This window comes from Haliotis asinina, chromosome 3 (genome assembly GCF_037392515.1).
Source record: "Haliotis asinina isolate JCU_RB_2024 chromosome 3, JCU_Hal_asi_v2, whole genome shotgun sequence".
Lineage (NCBI taxonomy): Eukaryota > Metazoa > Mollusca > Gastropoda > Lepetellida > Haliotidae > Haliotis > Haliotis asinina.
Genome location: NC_090282.1, coordinates 41,746,853 through 41,766,505, shown reverse-complemented (window position 1 = coordinate 41,766,505; position 19,653 = coordinate 41,746,853). Strand labels below are relative to the sequence as shown.

General features: G+C 39.5%; 1 protein-coding gene and 1 pseudogene across 1 annotated transcript; one reads left to right on the top strand and one right to left on the bottom strand.

The window, feature by feature from the left end:
• Positions 1–812: 812 nt before the first annotated feature.
• Positions 813–13,563, bottom strand: LOC137278026 (60S ribosomal export protein NMD3-like). Its single transcript, XM_067810063.1, has 15 exons — positions 13,344–13,563; positions 11,856–11,990; positions 11,448–11,541; positions 10,745–10,825; positions 9,917–10,045; positions 9,307–9,397; positions 8,685–8,763; positions 8,382–8,478; positions 6,405–6,522; positions 5,615–5,757; positions 5,144–5,259; positions 4,749–4,821; positions 2,900–3,006; positions 2,091–2,161; positions 813–1,606 (listed from the first exon to the last, which is right to left on the bottom strand). Exons 1-15 carry the CDS (start codon positions 13,385–13,387, stop codon positions 1,470–1,472), a joined length of 1,515 nt encoding a protein of 504 aa, XP_067666164.1. The 5' UTR covers positions 13,388–13,563; the 3' UTR covers positions 813–1,469.
• A 1,594-nt stretch (positions 13,564–15,157) lies between these two features.
• Positions 15,158–19,653, top strand: part of LOC137278893 (zinc finger protein 91-like) — a 28,475-nt pseudogene continuing 23,979 nt past the window's right edge.

The following is a 19,653-nucleotide window of genomic DNA, read 5'->3' as shown; positions in this document are numbered from 1 at the left end:
TCAAATGAAGCTAATAAATCATTTTATCTAGCCTCATGTAAAAATGTCAAGTTTTGATTGGTCCACGTGACTCTGATAAAATGCCATGTACATCCATCACGATCCGCCAGCGGGAGTATACGACTTTTATACTCCCGCTGCGAAAGTCATATCATCCCGCTACGCCTCGGTGACGACGCGAGAAGTGAGAAAAGCGTGCATGGACAAGCGTTAAGTGACGTGCGGTGCATTGAGGTCAAACGATCAGCTGGTGTCAACATGGCAGCAAGTCGATTCATGCGTGTTGTTTCGTTTTGATTTAGTGAAAACATTCAGTTAGATAAATGCGTTATCACATCGTGTCTCGGGAATATAACCTTACGAGGGACTGATAAAACCCCCTATTTCCCTCGACACGATGTGATAACTTATATTAGTAATCAGACATCTGATTGGATCAAGAGCCAAAGCTCCTTCCATCAGATGGGCTGTCTACGCTTGCTGAAGGTTCACCTGTGACCTGCTATCAAAGTATCTCTCATCTTCATGCAGAAAGGTACTGATTAGAGTGAAAGGTCTGACTTCATGAGATTCACACCTGTCCACTCCAGGTCTAACCACTTTTTGTCCTTACTGTTCAAAATTACATGTCATTTAACGGTGTCCTTGTATGCTGCTTTTCAAGTCAGAACAAACTTCTCTACACTGCTGTGACAAAATCAAACATTATGGAATCATACTTTGAATAACTGTAAGGTTCTTATCTGGAAAAATAAGGTTCTTATCTGATGTGTACACCAAACGCCATGATGGCTGACAACAGAACAAGCATCTAGTTGGAACAGTGTTTTATTGTTACAAAGACATACCAGCTAAGCTGTAAATAGTAATAAGTTCACATATGTACAAATGCACAAAACAGTGAAAACACAACTGTCAGCAGTTTGTGTGGTTGGATAAGGTCTTTTTAATAAGGAGTCCAAATGTCATACATATGTCAAGTAATTAAAGATTAACTAGCCAGGAATAGTGGGTCATAGATCTTCAGTTCAGTTTCACATCACTTTTAGCAATAATCCAGCAATATCATGGCAGGGGACACCAGAAATGGGCTTCACACACTGCAACCATGCAGGGAATCGAATGCAGGTCTTCAGTGTGATGAGCAAACACTTTAATCACTAGGCTACCCCACCGCCCAATATATACATCTCCCTGAGTGAATGAAAAGTGTAAGCCCCAACAGACTTTCAGCATGCCAAGGCAATAATCAGACATCCCAACAAATATAACAAATATCAATACATGCATAAAATGGAGGACACATGTAATTGTTGTTCTTGCCAATATTTGACATTTCTTCCCTTAATGACAACAAACATTTCAATCAAATAAATCCTATGAGTCCTGGTAGGTTTTGGTATGTCCCACGAGCAGCATACAAAACAACTAACAATTTCTCTTCTTGTCACACAGTATGACATATAGACTTATTCCATCATGTCTGCTCCATCTTCACCAGTTGCATCCTCAGCAATGTGGAGATCCTCCAGCATCTCCTGCAGAGAGATCTGGGGCACACCCTCATCATCTGTGTCATCCGTGTCAACAGCCAGCTTGTTCCGGTCTGAAGAAACATAAAAGAGTAAAGTATACATCAAGGCAGTGTCCTTTTTGGGTATTGTTATTACACAGAGGTCATCTGATGGGCATAACTGACTGACTGGTATAACTTGTACTTGAGATCATCAGCGGAGCTTTGGTAACTAATGCCTACATGATGCTGATTTGGTAAGGTCTGTAATCATCTTAGAATCAACTTCTTCTGTCAGTATAATCTTGATGTATTCACACATCACCTCTCAATACATTAGTGAATACTTGAGAATAACTGTATCTGCTGATATGGTATTGCATTCCCAGCTCAACACAAATTGCAGTGAAGAATGAATGTTTTACATCCCATTCTAAATCAATCTACAAGCCAATATAAAGCGGTGCAACAAAGACTCCCAGTTAAATGGTCTAAATCCAGCAGGTTTCCTGGTACAGATAACAATTAAGGATGGCCAGATACAAACTGCAGATTTAATGCAAGCTGCATGACTCACCAAGGTAAATGTTGACATTTTGTCTGACAGAGGGGTCCTCCTCCAGATCTTCCAGGAACTCATTGTAGTCCCTGCAGAGAGAATGATGTATTGACACACTGTAACCACCACACACTGCAGGCTTCAGTATGTACACTAGTCTTTTACAACACTTTCATATATAGTCAATTAACTCAGGAAAAAGTAAATCATAAAACAATAACAGTCTAAGCAAACTTAGGCTCTCTATTATTTGTTACAGCAATTGATTATATCTGTTCAGCAGTCTTGTGTTTCACTTGAAAGTCATAGGTCGCTGAAAGGTTAGCTTACTTGACATTCTACAAGAGTTTGTTAGACTCAGTATATCAGTATAACCAATAATACTGAGCCTAGGGTTATGTAGGATTGTTCCTTACTTCCAAATTTATCCATGGGCAACAGTACTACTCTGTCACAGAGTTTTCATGTCAGACAATCAAATAATGGCATCTTATTTGTCCATGGACTACAAGATAATTTCCGCATACGGTTACATTTCAAATGTGCTAGAAATGTAGCTATGAAATTTCACAATGAAAATAAGTAGGGTTATCTTTCTTGACTATTTATCTTGACTATTTAACATTAACATCAAATACCACATTGATTTATTCTTTCATTTCCTCACCATGACTGTGTCATAAAAATCAGGGCAAGTGGAAAATTAGTCAGGACAAGTTACTTTCTTAACGTCACTTGCCCTATGACAAGTGGCTTTTAAAATAAATTTGAACCCCTGACTCTAAGAAGGGGCAGGTTTACATCCACAATGCCCAGATCTCCACTACCTTTCCATGCTTGCCGTTTCCATGGCAGCATCATCACTCAGGTGCTTTAGTTTCCACTTCCTCTTCCTGATTCTCCTCGAAGTGTCAAACACTTTCTTCACCACGATCTGAAAACAAAACACAACATAACTTCTACACAGGACATTGGGTGGACATTGACTTCCTAATCCTCACAGACTTCAAAATCTCCTTCTTGATTATGGGTAAATTGTGGGTGCTATCCCTTGTCTCAACAGATATACAGTGTTCCCAGAAATTAATGAGAAAATCTTTGTTTTTTTTCTAATGATGCTAAGATTGGAAAAAAGGGCTTTCACTATGCACTAAGCATACTAAATAAGGGAGGCAACTCTTGAAGGCTTAGAAGGCAGCTCATTACGTCAAGAGTTATCTCCCTTGTCTGAGCAGACGGCTTCCTGTGTTGACATGGCAGAATTTACAGCAAGAGAGAAAAGAAAGCTCATTCTAGATGATTTTGAAAGGGGTGAGGCTGATGCTAAAGTGTTAGCTTGTAGACATGGTATTCCTCTGTCTACAGTATACAGAACTTTGAAGAATAATCAAACAGGAACCGGGATAGAGCACAAAGCAGGGGCACGTCGGCCTAGGAAATTCAGTGTTGTGGATCGCCGAAGACTTGGGCAGATTGTGAGTAGGGGCAAATTGAAAAGTGTAGAGAACATCAGAAATGAAATGATTAGCAGAGGTAGTCCTCAGGTATGCAATGAAACAGTTAGGCAGGAATTACAGAGACTTAATTGGGTGAAAAAAACGTGGAATTCCCTCGCCGTTGATGAAAGATGCACAAAAGGAAAAACGTTTAAACTGGTGTCGGGCTCATGAAAATCAAGATTGGGATAATGTTTTCTTTTCGGATGAAAGTTCTGTTTGGCTTTTCCCTAATTGTGTGAAAATTTGGACCAAAGATACTGTCAAACCTATCTACCAGCGACCAAAACATAGCCCGAAGTTTCACATGTGAGGTGGCATATCGGCTCGCGGAGTGACGCCATTGTGTGTTTTCACGGGAAACTTGACAAAAGAAAGATACGCTGACATTCTAAATGGTCACCTTCTTCCGAGAGCACAAACATTGTATGAAGATGATTGGATTTTCCAGCATGATAATGACCCAAAACACACTGCGCGCTACACAAAACAGTGGTTGTCGGGCGAAAATGTTCAAGTTTTAGACTGGCCCAGTTACAGCCCAGACCTAAACCCAACTGAGAATGTGTGGGGGGTCATGAAGGACAGAATAAACCAAAAGGGACTGAGAAATATTGATGATATGAAGGCCGAGGTGGTCCAATATTGGGATACCCTGTCACACGATTACCTACAAACTTTGATGGGTAGTGTGCCTAGGCGTATTCAGGCATGCATTGCTGAGCGAGGAGGTCTAACAAAGTACTAAAACAAGACTGAGACTGTAAAAGGATGATGTTTTAACATGTTTATGTAAGTAAAACGCCAATAGTTAATAAACGTAATGAGTTACATGACACAACATGATTCTCAATAATTTCTGGGAATACTATAACATGCTTTCGTCTCATTACTGCCACACCTCCAGTCTTTCACCCACAGTGCTCCAGGCTTATGTCATGAGATCACACCCCTGCTCACAGTTTGCCAGACTAATGTCATGAGATCACAAACTTGCCCCCAGTTTACTAGTCTTATGTCATGAGATCACTCCCCTGTCCCGTTTGCCAGGCTAATGTCAGATCACTCCCCTGTCCAGTTTGCCAGGCTAATGTTAGATCACTCCCCTGTCCAGTTTGCCAGTCTTATGTCATGGGATCATTCCCCTGCCAACGGTCTTATGTCTTGAGAAACAACCTACCACATCAGGGGTTTTCTCTGAACTGATCTGCTCAAATTCCTTGTGGTTCAAGTTGGCATTTGTGAAGTCGAACCTGGAAATAAAACCTTCTGTCATTGTAGTTTTTCAAAGATTACATAACTATAAAAGTAATCATTTTTCGATAAATATTCCAGTAACCATTGACATCAAATACCAAACTGATTTATTCTCTCGTAATTTTATCATTATACAATCAGTACAAGTGGAAAATTAGTCAGGACAAGATTCTTTCTTAAAGTCACTTGCCCTGTGGCAACATATTATGACATTCATACATTTTAGTATGATATGGTTTTCTGTCCTTTAGACCACAGATAAAGTTTGACAATAACAACACATATACCATAACACGAGAAGCTTACGATGGAACATACCCCATGACAGAGTCCCCAACTTTCAGAAGGTGACCAAGATGGGTGCGGCAGTGGAACTGCTGGTCGTTGACACCTAGGTCACTCATCCTGGCTACCCAGAGATCAGCCAACACATGCTACAAACACAAAACAAACTGTGATAATTCCTGTGGCACCATACTAACCAATCAAAGGGTAGGTGTCTGCAAATTTTCCTCTGAAAAAGGAGTCTAACAAATCTTCTCCAGGCAGCCAATGTATAAAGCAAACAAACCATACTTCTGATATGTATTTTTTTAAAATAAATCATCACAGAGAATATCAAACAGATGATCCCATAATGTAAACATAGATTCAATATCCTTACGGTAAACAAAATAACCAACTGCACTGAATCCAAACACAAATGCATCAGTCTTTGGTAAGTTTAGCTCGCAATATATAAATTGAGAAACCATGTAAATTGATGAATAGAGATGCATGGAGTCCTACCTTGTTAGATACTGGGACTCTGTGAGGTCTGTCCTTGTCTGGGATGTAGTCTACTTGCATCACCATGTACTCAATGAGCTGTTTGGGACCACACAGAATACGGAAAGGTGTTCTCCAGAACACTGTGCCACTCAGTTCAGCCACTGATGACAGAACAAAGCTAAGTCTAAGCACTAAAGACATTTCATGAGTTACATCATAACACATATAAATATTTGAAACTGAAACCAGAATGCAACAACCATCTAAGTGAGTGAGTGAGTGAGTGAGTGAGTGAGTGAGTGAGTGAGTGAGTGAGTGGGTGATTGATTGATTGAGTGAGTGAGTGGTTTTACACCGTACTGAGCAATATTCCAGCAATGTCATGGCAGGGGGGCACCAGAAATGGGCTTCACAGACTGTACTCATGTGGGGAATCAAACCTGTGTCTTAGTGTGATGAGGGGGCACTTTAACCATTAGGCTTCCAATTCACCCCTGCTGCTTCAAGAAATATACCAGCAATTTCATAGCACTGGACAAAGAAAGGGTTTCACATAATGCTTCCGTGTCAGAATAGACACTTCCACCAATGAGGGATGGCAACAGGTGGTGATTTCAGAAAAAAATCAGCTGGGGTTCTGGGAGCCCCAGGCCCCTAACAGGGTCAAGGATCGATTGATTTGCATTCATATCCACAGGTGACCAACAGCCACCTCAGTTTTAATATGCCCATTATAAATGTCTCTGAGTGTTATCAATCATGACAACTATCCACCAAATGTCTCTATGAAATAGCAAACTCCTCTCACCTTGCAGAGTGTTGGGGTCTATGAGGTGAATGGTCTGTGTCACTTTGTAGCAGATACACAGGCGGTTGATGTTGCCCAGAGACTGGGCCACCTTCTTGGGGAGACACACTATGTTGTCCTGTGCAAAGCAGAGAGAAACACCTCATTATACAGTTATTGAAACTGAGTATTTTACATTGCTGTCTGTCTAGTATATAATGCATGTTTTCTGCAATCATATTTAACATAACAATGAACACAGGCCGTTACCTGTCTGGATACATTTTACGTAGGAGACAGTTTGACAAGTCACCGCTGACTTCCCGCACTACTTGCAACTTTGATTGTAAAAAAAAAAAAATGTTGGCCATTTAATGGTTGAAAATGACTTCAATGAGTCAATAATGCGGGTCTTGGAGTCGATAGATTACGAGACTGCAATCAGTTTGTGATTGCTAAGATTAATGTGAAGTTGGTGCTATCACAGTAGGCGTGAAAACCGGACCCTCACAAATATGGTAAGTGGAAGTTGTACGCGCATGGAAAGAGGCAATGCCATTCTCTCACGATGTCTCTGTCAACAATTATAATAAATAAAATTGAGATTGAATTTAATCAAGTAAAATGTGGTCCTGACACCATACGTTATGGGATGACAGTGTTTTACCACGCCAGAGTGCAGTGTGTTGCATCACAGCAAACATTGTAAGTACTTGTAGTAACTCAACTGATAGCATGTCTTGTCTTTCACGAGTTACTACTACGATGTTGCTATGATTATTATTGAGAAAACCCTGTCTTAACCATCTGAAACACAATGGATATGTACGATAAACACTATCAGTTGCCAGTGAAGGGGTGTGATCCACCCCGTGGTTTAACCAAATCCGCTGTATCTCAAAGCGCATTATTGCAAGGGAGTGAGTGAGTGAGTATAGTTTTACGCCACACTCAGCAATATTCCAGCTAAACAGCGGTGGTCTGTAACTAATCGAGTCTGGACCACACAATCCAGTGATCAACAACAGAAGCATCGATCTGCCCAATTGGGAACTGATGACATGCATCAACCAAGTCAGCAAACCTGACCACCTGATCCCGTTAGTTGTCTCTTATGACAAACATAGTCGCCTTTTATGGCAAGCATGGGTTGCTGAAGGCCTGTTCTACCCGGGGACCTTCATGGGTCTATTGTGAAGGATGACTGTATCACATATACTACTCTCTGCACAACACCTCAACTCTCTACACGACACCATGTGGAGGTGACCTTATTCAACGGCAGTTCACTACTAAGGCTTCATATTTATCAAGAAAAGCTAGCGAGGTAGTCACAGCAGCACATCAAACTTGTACATCAACAAACACCTTAAATGGAGAGAATAGAAAATAATATGTGCCACATAGGCAGATGTAAAGGGGGTGTGGGAGAGTACACAAATACATTTTGTCCTGAAAGTTTATTATATGACCACTGAAACCGGTGAAAATGAAGTGTGCACCCCCACCTCAAGTGTGCAACCCACTTTCTCACGAGTGTGCACCCCAACCTTCTCAAGAATGCGCACCCCTACCTTCTCCGTAAGCTGTATCTGACTCTATGCCACACTGTCATAATCTTGTTTATATCTTATGCATTCATCATTTCTAAGCTAAAACTGTAGGGATGCAATTTAGAAACACCAAACTTTCAGTCATCAGGTAAACATTATCGACACCTGGAGAAAGTATTATACTCTATAAAGCTCTATAATGCTGATGCAACATCTGCACACAAAGATCTAGAAATGATAAACAAGTAATGCGGGAACAAATATTTCATGCAGCTGCCCTTATTGGACCCTATCACACAGAGGGAAGATTACCAACTGCTGCACTGTCTGTCAGCACCACATACAACATACTATCTACCTGGCCACTGTCCTCATTTCCTACAATATGCAACATGAATAAGACAGTCAAAGGTAAGAAGCAGACAAATATGACATCAGTGCCTACCTTACAGAGAGGAACAATCTCGACAGAGAAGGTATATTTGTAGTTGTATGTGTTGTTGTGTGGGTCATGTGACACAAGCTCCTTAGCCAGCTGACACCTGAAACAACATTAATATCGTTCTGACACCTGAAACAACATAACACTTGAGTTACACCTGTAGACAAAAATCACTTCCCAACAACACACTAAATAACATTATCTTGGAACTGAAATTCTTCAGGGAACTGAAACCTTACTGAAATAAATTCATCTTCACAACAGTTTTTAAGTTTGTCAAAAAGCTGTAAGAAATTGTATTCTCACTTGCAAGGCACGTATGTTGAAAGAAAGTCTGTCATCTTCCTGGCATCTTGTTGACTGGCATAAAAGAAATCCAAGCCACCTGTCACATAGGAAAAAGTCATGTATACAGCATAGTATAGTTTCCCATCACTTTTAAGTTTTAGCAACATTCTAGCAATATCATGGCAGGGAACACCAGAAATAGGCTTCATACATTGTAACCATGTGTGGAATCGAACCTGGGTCTTCAAAGTGACCGACAAGCACTTTAGCCACTAGGTTACTCCATCGCCCGCATTTCTTCAAACATTTACTACTGTGATGAGACCTGAAGTATAGTGCTGACAAACCTACGAACATAATATGGGTTAAAATACAACATTCACTGGTTACTAGCCAATCTAAAATTTAAGAATTAAGACACACCCCTCCCCACATGTCATGTACAAAATAGATTACCCTCAAAACCTTTTAAGCATAATTCTTTAAAACATTTAAGTACAATATTGCTGACCACTACCATCCCCAACAAAGTGCATATGTACAAACTTGTGAACATCACCCTACCACCCACATCCCTCCCCTGAATTAAATAGGGGAACTCCCACTTAAAATCATCATCACCCTCATTTCAGGTCCTCACCATATATTGGCTTGATGTTGACAGTGTTGGAGTGTGCCTTGTGCTTCAGGATTAACTGCTCCAGGTAAAAGAAGGTCTTCTTGTGATCAGTCTACAGTCAAAGTAAAAGAAATAAATTAAACAAAAATCACATGTTCTAGCATGACACTTTTCATGCTTTATCAAAACTACTAATACTCTCTGTATAAAGAGTTTGGGGACTTATCTACATGTTAATTGTGTGACCTATGTTTTTTTTTCAGTTCACTGCACATATTAATGATCACAAGTCTTGGCTTCATAGGGAAATGACTGGTTACAGTTCTCAACAGCAACTTTCCAACTTTACTAGGAATGTCCCTAAAATAAATCTTGTATTCCACCATAATAATGTACACTTATAAGACCTGACAAATCCTCAGTAGCTTGCATAAGGTTAATCTTGAGTGATTAAGATGAGGATTCTTGACTCAGAAAGCAAGTTTTAAAAAAAACAACACTATTTCTTTACAATCTTGGCAGAAAACAGCACTGGTTAAGATTATGCTATTTACAGTGACTCCCTTTTATGCAACAAGCTGTGAAAGCTATCCACAACAATATACTATCACAACACTGGAACAGGAAGTACCTTCTGTCTAACTTGCACCACTGCCTTCCAGTAATCTTTGGCCTCCACACGCTGACAATCTTCGCAGATCTGACTGTTTACAACAAACTCAACCACAAACACCTGTTGCAACACTGCACCATTCATCACCTGTACAAAATACACATCTCTGTTAGAATTACAGCACCTTGAGCATGCACTAGTGCATGGATATGTTTGCTATATAAATATCCTATGTGTACACAGAGATGCGTTGCAGGTAAAGAGGTCTTGCTGCAGCCTGATGCATGTAATCAGGGCTTTACGGGACGCAAATTTTTGAGTCCTGTACTCATAAAAATTGACAAGCACATCAGACGCTATGAAATTTTACTAGCATGGCCACCGGGACACACAAAACATCCAATTAGTTTTTGCAAAAATATTGATCAAGTAACAATAAATTATCAATGAGACTGCTACTAGCCATCTGGGCCCCATGTTTTGTAATCCAGGACCTCTGAAAATTAAGACTAACAAGAGTATGAGTCCCAGGGACCTCAAATACAGGACTCAAGGTGAATCCCTGAATTAACTCATAAAGCAATTAGATTTCCCCATCTAAAGACTAATGCAAGTTACTTTCCTTGATTTCACTTGATGAAATGTCTTAAGTGGATATATTTGTATTGTTCAATCAATATATATAAGACGTTTGTCAGACTCGAGTTCTTATATATCATAGTCAAACAGACGGAACACTGAGGAGTGTATTTAACCATCTAATTTTATTTCATGTTTGGACCCTATTCCCTTTGAATATAACAGTTTTCATGACAAAAATAACATATTGTGAATGTTAATGTGTACCTCTTTCTGTACAGAGAGTTTGACTTTGACTCTCTGTGAATGGGGTTCTGTCCAGATAAAGCCTGCATCAACCAGGTTGACCTGAAGAAATATGTCAAACTGAAATACTGGCGAATTCACATCTGTGTTAATAAATTAAGCATCATAGCATAAACGAAACATTAAGTGTTACTTAAGATGGCTTATTTTTTATGCTTAATTATTTTCGGTTATTGCCTATTTTTCCTTTATCAAAAGAACTGTATCGGAGCACTCAGTGAAAAGCTCATTGTCAAGGGGGACTACTCATTAGGTTCCAGTAAAAGACACTGTACATCATTAACACTCTATTTTTCATTCATAACAACTTAAACAAATTGGCATACATTTTTATATAGTATGATAACATTAGGAACATAACTGTTCCAATCTACACATGAGCAAAACTGTTGTAAGAGCATAAACAATGAACAGTGTCTCATGGTCTGTTGGCAGATTGCTAGTATTAACTGTCAAAATTCAAATTTTCCTGCACGCAATAAGACTCATCTTTTGGATGGATAAACGTCTGAAATGTTTGATTGAGAAATCTAGAAAGTGTATCACAAACAATACTCTCACACATCATAGGTTTTGAACAACTTGAATGATATTTGCAAGGGCTGACAACTTGCCTGAGGACATTCTTCCTTTCAGTCAAAATTCTTTATTCAACATGTCCTACCTTTGCGAGTCCCTTAAGCCTCTTGAGACACACTGACAGGAGCTCCCTGGACTCAAGCTGTGCAGATATCCATGTGGCCGGAGGCTGCAGATACCTATCAGAACATGTACTGTATAGTTCTTGTGTTCATTTCTTGGTCCAAAAAGTCCTTACCCAGATAGAGGCAAATCTTTCAAATACATGCATATTTGTCTAGAATAGGAACAAATCTTTCTTTCATAACAAAGGGAGGTTATTACACTTGCATAAAACTACTTTTCATAATGAATGGCATATTTTGGCATAGATACTAGCACTACTCCACTTTTCAGGAAGAAGCAAGTGGTTAGTATCTACAATAACTATAGAAACTAATACCTACTGATTTAAGATGCATTAGCTGCTTTGTCAAAAATATATAAAACTTACCTTTCACATTTACGGCAAAAGTAGAGCACTGCCTGTTTAGGGATTCCCTCTGTGATGTCAATCTGTCCTCGGAGACATGCTACACATGTATTTGTTGGGTTTGGTTCTATTGGGGTTCCACATTGACAGCAAAGGCTGAAGAACAAAACATGTATGTCTAGTTTTAGGTTCTTGAAAAATCAGCATGTTTCACAAAGGAATGGTCACTCCGGCCACAGATAATACCTCTGATACTTCAAGCTACAAAGTGAAGGGCCAACAGAGACTAGGGGGATTGAGTGAGTGAGTTTAATTATATGCCACAGTCAGCAATATTCCAGTTATATGGCACCATCTGTAAATAATCGAGTCTGGTCCAGACAATGGCATGAGCATCGCTTTGCGCTTGTGGGAACCAATGTTTGTGACAAGCATGGATTACTATAGGCCTACATTCAGGTCCCACTAAGTAATGGAAGGAATTACGACAAATTTGAAGGAATTGCATCTCAAATGTAAACAAACTCAGATCACTCACGACACAATTGCAGCAATATCGGTAGTTTAACGGTAATAACATAAACAGAATGCCCATATCGGAAACAATGCCGGTAATACTTGAAACAAGATTGGCCATCTTCGGAGATTTCTCAGCTCAGTTCCGTGATTTGTCAGTCGCATCCTGAAACTCACACATCAGAACACTGCGTCACTGGAAGGAGCACCCGTCTTGGTGAGTTTTGTTTTTAGTTTCTACTGTTTTCATTTTCAAAATTATCTATCTTTGACCGCCCGTGTTGAATGCGTTCAGATATGAGGTGTCGGAGCTATAAATGTTTTTTTTCGAAAAAGATCGTCACCGTAAAAGAGCGTCATAAGTCATGCCCACGGAAGTTGTTTACGTCTGAACATCGGATTGCAATTGTTTCATGAGTGGGCTGCGTTTGTTTACATTTGAGATGCAATTTCTTCAAATTTGCCATAATTACTTCCATTACTTAGGGGGACCTGACATTGTAACCCCGACCTTCAGGGTTCGAGCCCAGACATATGTAACTAGGTTTCTGATTGTACAAAGCTTTGAACATGATGTCTGTTAATGTCACGGTTCACAGTTTGTTGTTGGAAGAAAGTAAATAAGTGACAGAGGTCATATAGACTCCACAATGCAACCAATGACTGCTGGCAAATGAAGGATTACAACATGTATTTATCGTTTATCTTCCAGATTTCTTATATATCGTTAGTTCAGCAAGCTAAACGTCGTGTTCCTTCCTTGGCAGGAACACGACGTTTAGCTTGCTGAACTAATATATCGTAAATGTATCTTAATTTAAAATAACTCCGAAAAATTTGCTGAGGATAGAGTAGGACAATACCTACTGAAGTGGTTACAAGTGATAACAGCATAACTAATACTTTAACCAATCCCAAATATAAGATCCTGAACATGATGATGGTTAGGAATGTTCACCTGATGTGATGAGAGCCACAGGTCAGTTAACTTACATAGTGTTTGAGGACTGCGCTTGATTGTCTGTCATGTATTCCATGATTGTTCAAACCAGTGCCCTTGATTCGTAGTTCAGATTCTGAGTGAGTTGCTTAACTGACAACTATATCAACAAGCAGTCTTGCACATTCACCGTGCCATGTGTTGAGCAAGGTTGCGACATCACTGGAACCGCCTGCATTACCTCCCTTGAATACCATTAGCGTCACAACAAATAACACATTTTGTCTCAAGCGCATTATCTGAATGACGAGTATTATGTAATACAGAATCCACTGCCAATTTTGTCATGGAAATCAAAACAAGAAATATTAGGTAACTATGAAGTTTTATTTAGTACACATTCAAATCATTTTAAGTACCGTTTGTTTACTTTAGACATATTCCCACGTTCATAGTTTTGGTATTTGACGGGAGCTATTTGTCTCTTGACTCATAATTTTTCATCACACCCATGCGGTGGGTCATTGTTCTGTATCAGTCAAGTAGTGCCGTCACATAGCAGGGATAGTGCGTCCGTGCGTTTGCGCTTGTGTGAGAGAGATACAGGAAGAGAGTTTTTATTATATCCAAGTGATAAGGTAGTGTAGGTTATTTAACCGTATTATTATGTACGCATCTAAAAAGTCCTTTGCACAATCCAACAGTTCAAACCAGGGATAATCTACAACAAACAGATGGGCATGTACGTCCTTCATCTCGAAAAAGCACAACAGGTAAAGTTCTATGGATATACAACTATCTTATTCAAATGTATTTGACTCTTCGGTGTAACGTGTCACTTGTGTGATATCTAACGGTGTTAGTAGATACACCGAAACGTCATCTACAATTTAACAAGACGTTGTATATCCATAGAACCTTTCCCGTCCTTCATCACACCAGGGAGGCTCTAACAATTTTAGATCATCCCTGATCACACCAACTACTAAACACCACTCAAAGACATTACTTGAAACAGTACTCAGAGAGGGAATCAATTGTGACCCGACGAACAATTGACATTACATCAATGAAATGACGTCACAGTGTTCGTTTAGGTCAACATGACATCGTATCCCATTGTGCTCATCGTATCAAAAATTGATCGATGCTCATTCACTGAAATGTTGAATCTAGACTTGGGCCTAGGTTTTCGAAGCCCTCTTAGCGCTAAGAGGGCTTCGAAAATCTAGGCCCAGATTACTTATAGACCGCAGGGGCATTGATAACCAGCAATCTTTTTATGTTTCTGTTTTCACGACGGAGCTCGCTACACACGATGTAACCATAAAAGTTTGGAAAGTCAGTTTCTCAAGGTCCGAGCTAATTTCCTCTTTAACACCTGCAGAGCTTTAAACAAAGTATAAAAAATTAAGTACATTTGGCCACTATCCTGCTTTTTCTAATCTCACTTGTAGTTTTATCCACCTGGCTGCCTCACTGTGGTGAGTGTAAGCGAAAACATTTTCCTGCTTAGTTTATCTTCCTCACAATGTACTACCTTAAACAAGTCAAACGATATTGCTAATACATTCTACACTACGAAAACACTAAAATATGTTGTACAGAGAGTAGTACACTGGAGTCTGGAGGACGGGAGTCTCATCTGTTTATGAAATCGGAAGCGCATTACAGCAACAACACCAGTGTAACTTGAGAGGCGTGCCGTTGTGCTGTGTTTATGAAATCCTAACATCAGTGTGCCTGTCATATAACTCAAATATTTTAACAACAAATAAAGTTACTTTGTGTGGCAGTATTATATTTCATTAAATAAATCAAAATGGTTTATATTACGAAAACACCATTACGTCACATGCGACGACGATCTCTGTAACATCGAACGTGGACTGTACCTCTTCACTTCATTAATCTTTATACATAATTCATGCGACATGTAAGCACATACGGGTATTCTCCGCGTAAGGTGTGTGCGCTTACATCTGTTGATGTTTCATGGACATTTTGAGACTTCCCAGCGGAATCACATCATTCTAAATAGACGTTCAACGAAGTGCACCGAAGTAGGTCACCATTTGCAGTTCCACGAAGTGAAGATATATGTGCATGGTACTGTAGCACGCATGCAGCACCATTGGGATAGCATCAATGCCTTGTGAACCGGACAAGTAAAATGTCAAAAAATTGAAACATGTTTTCGAATGTTATTTTACCATGAAAGTAATTTGTGAGTAGAAAATATTTTCTTTTGAATTAAGTCATAAATAACATTTAGTTCAATATTTATTACAAAATGAATAACTTCATAATTTCAGTAAATTTACGAAATTAACTGACATTCACATTTGTTTCCTTTCTGGTGTTGTATATTTAGCTATCATCACAGATCATGAAATAAATATTTTGTTTTCATGATGTTGATCACTGGATTGTCTGGTCTAGACTCTATGATTTGCAGACTGCATCCATATAGCTAGATTGTTGCAGAGTGCAGTGTTAAACAATGAACAAAGGAATTGTTCAGAAATTGAACTAGAACAAGATATCTTGTAAAAATATCTGGATATGTAAATTTTAATATAAATGGAGCACATGTCACATATAATGAATTAAATTCTAGTTTTTGAATACACGATTCCTATTCTTTTTCGTTTTCAGGTATACCTTGTTGAATGTACCAAGGGGAGATAACCATCCTGCCACAATGCAGATGCTGAGAGATGTTCGGCACCCAATCACACAAAAAAACAGACTTCTGAACTTGTTCCAGAAAAAATCGTTTTGTGACCTCCACCTTTGCAGTTCAGATGGGACACTATTCCGCACACACAGGCTTGTGCTGGCATTGTATTCTGACTATTTCAGACAGTTTGCATCCCTCAAAAAAGGACCAATTGGCTCTCGTTCATCCACAGAAGTTGTCAACCTAGGTATTATCTTTTAAACACATAATGCTGTAGTTCTGATCTCATGACATTTGGAATCCATCAAAATAGAAAGGTAAAATGGAAATTGTTACTATCAAGGTAGGTCAGGATTTTGCTCACATCAAAGAAAGTAGTGAGTGAGTTTAGTTTTATGCCGTTTCAGGGATAGTCCAGCAACATCATGGTAGGGGAAAACAGAAATGGGCTTCATGCATTGTACCCTTATGGGGACTCGAACCTCAGTCTTTGATGTGACAAGCAAATGCTTTAATCACCAGACTATCCACCTCCACCATACATTGTAATTTTAGGTACCTCATCTGCAAAGACAAAGCCTATAAAGATGACAGGTTTGAGGTTTTTTGCTTACTTCTGAGCCTGAGTCCACAGTGTATTAGACAGAATGTCTACCTGTAGAGCATGAGGTTGGTGGTTTATTCAGCTATTGTACCAAAGTATATATATCAAAATCAAAATAAGGTACTTGGTGCCCAGCATTAAGGAGACTGCATCTTTCAGTCAGTGTAAAATGTCAGAGTATAGTGTCGATGTGAAGCTGTGACTTGTAGTTTCTGTTGCCAAGCACTAGTTCAAACTGGAGCACACACACGCTCAGACACACACTCATGCATACGCGCATAAACATGAACCAGAACATCTAAACACAGTCAGAAAACCAACAAATATGAAAGACCAGGTGTAACATGGCCAAATGCCTTTCTGTATCTTTTTCAGATGTTGAAGCTTGTATCCTTTCCATATTGCTGGATTACATTTACAAGGGAGAATTTGCAATAGGCCCAGAGAATCAAGTGAAGATCTGGAAAGCAGCCAAACTTCTTAAGCTGCAGGACATTGTACAACTTATTGATGACAACAGGGAACTCCTTGGCGTAAGCAAGGAGACACTTGATCAACCAGAACCTGTTGTGAAGCAGGAGGTGATCTCCCCACAAAGTACTGCAAGACGCAAGTCACGACCAACCGGCCAATCACTGGGTAAATCTGGACTTAGAGGCTGTTCAGAAGCTGACCAGAAGGATCTGCAGCAGATAACAGGGTACAGCATTACATCCCGAGATTATGACCAGGTGGATGAGTTACTGAAGGTGTCTATGTCTGCCTTTGTCAAACACAAGCAGGCACAAACTCGTCAAACAGAGGGATCTAAAAACTGGCCCAGTCACAATCATGATGCTCTGCAGCATGGTACTGAGAAACTGGAAACCAAATTCAAACCATCAGAAAGCACACTAGGGGAAAGTGAATGTGTGATCACAGAATCACAGCGTTTGCATCGTTGCTCTGTTAGTGACCCCTCATCTAGGACAGTAGTGGACTCTGATGAAGAATTTTCTGGATTTTCCATAAATTTTGGAAAAGAGGATGAGGACTTTGTTGATGATGATGGCAATGACAGTGATTACACTTTCAAGCCATCTAAATCCAGAGGGAAAAGCAAACCCAAGTCACATTCCCTTAAAACAAAGACAATTGACAAACGCACAAAAACATTGTCACACATTTTAAACATTCCCAAGATGAAAAGATCAAGTTTCCTGTCCTGTAGGATGGTAGCAACATGTATTCACAAGAAATATTATCCATTTATTTGTAGTTCCAACTTCATATCTTCACACCCAGTGAGAACAGATAATCAGCAAAGTGGCAATGACTCTCTGACTACTTCAACCTCAAGCCCTAAGTTGCACCTCTGTAATGTTTGTGGCAAGGAGTTCAGTTTAATAAGTATCTGTAGGAACCATGTGCTCAAAAAACATATCAGAAATAAGTCCATATGCCAAATGGCAAATAGGGCCAAGACGATGCTGACTATGAATCAAGAATCCTCCTTATTGAGGATTCAGATGAAGCAAACTATGAACAAATTAGCTGGAACGAAATTACCACAAACAAGTTCACGACCAAGGAGTCGAGCTAGGAAGGCAATGCCAAGTCCTTTTAGTGGTCCAAAGTGTGCAGATTGTGGATCTGTTTTGTCATCCAGGTATTCTTTAAAAGTCCATCTGGAGAATGTTCATCATCTGACACCAGAACAGGTACGTATTAATGAGACTAGTTCTCAAGATGGTGGTTGCAACAAGTGCTTGTTTAGTTGCATGAAGACGGTTATGACAGACCCTTGTCAAGCTGAAATTAGGTCAAACAAAAAAGTATGGCTTTCGAAGCCCTGTCCAGTATCATTTTCAACTCACTGTATTTTCATGTTTTCCCAGATTTCTACTAAGGGCAGGTAACTCTAACCTGCTTCCTCTCAATCAAACACACAGTGTGCATTATGCCCCATGCGTCCTTTATGTGTGTGCGAGATGTTAACGTCTTTGCAATTCTCGTTGCATCAATCCTCTCAACATTTATGAATCACTGTGCAAAGGGCTTTTCAAATACAATACTGGAAAGGACCACATTTCTCTCATGTAAACGAACTTGTAAAACAAATTATGCTTAGTATTTACCCTTGATGTTTGAAGCTGTGATTTGATTTTTTATCATATCTGTAAGCTATGCAATCCTTATGACATTCCCTCCTGTCAGATAAGCATGCACAAGTCTTTCCTGGTTTGCTGTGATGTTGAGGGCTGTGACTTCTCCCACAAGATGACAAAGACTGTGGAGCGCCATGTGAAGGAGGCCCACCCAGCTGTGGAACACAAGTGTCCTCACTGTAACTTCACCTTCTACTTGAAGTGTGTGCTGGACAATCACATTGCACGCAAACACCTGTTCCCTGAGAGGATGAGGTTTGTTTGCTCAGTTTGTGGCAAGAGATTTCCGAAAGGTTTCCATCAGAAGGTGCATGAGCAGTGGAAACACGGAATTAACCATGACATCAAGGTAAAACACTGAGGATTAGGGACATATATACAGGATGCTAAACAACTTCCGTCTAATTTTTATAAAACAAGTTAATGATGACATTGCAAACTTGATAGAAACAGCCTACAGATTTTCAGTTTTCTGTCAGTCAAACAAAGGCTAATATCGCTATGACAGAGGTATTAACATTTAGACATCATAAACCATTATAATGTCATAGGTCTAGCATTATTACACTTGTATAATATTGCCATAAATAAGTTACACTTTTGTATCTTCCACTGGCAAGAAATAACATTTTATATTCAGTGGGTATGGACTTTAATTACCATGGTTAACATGCATATTTTTATTGGGACACTGCTTCATCTTTGCTTATGTAAGGTTGCTATTTTCCTACCTAACTTGAAACAAGGTATTTTTCCAGAGACTTCAAATATCTTCAAAAGCAGTCCTGAACAGCTGACTTATTCATACACTCGAGTATAGGCTTTGTAGGCATTAGAGAGGATACTGGAGTCCTTGAGGTTTCTCTCATTGTTACTGAGCTGTATCTGAAGTCTGAACTTTTTGTATTTTAAAGATCCTTCACTAAATA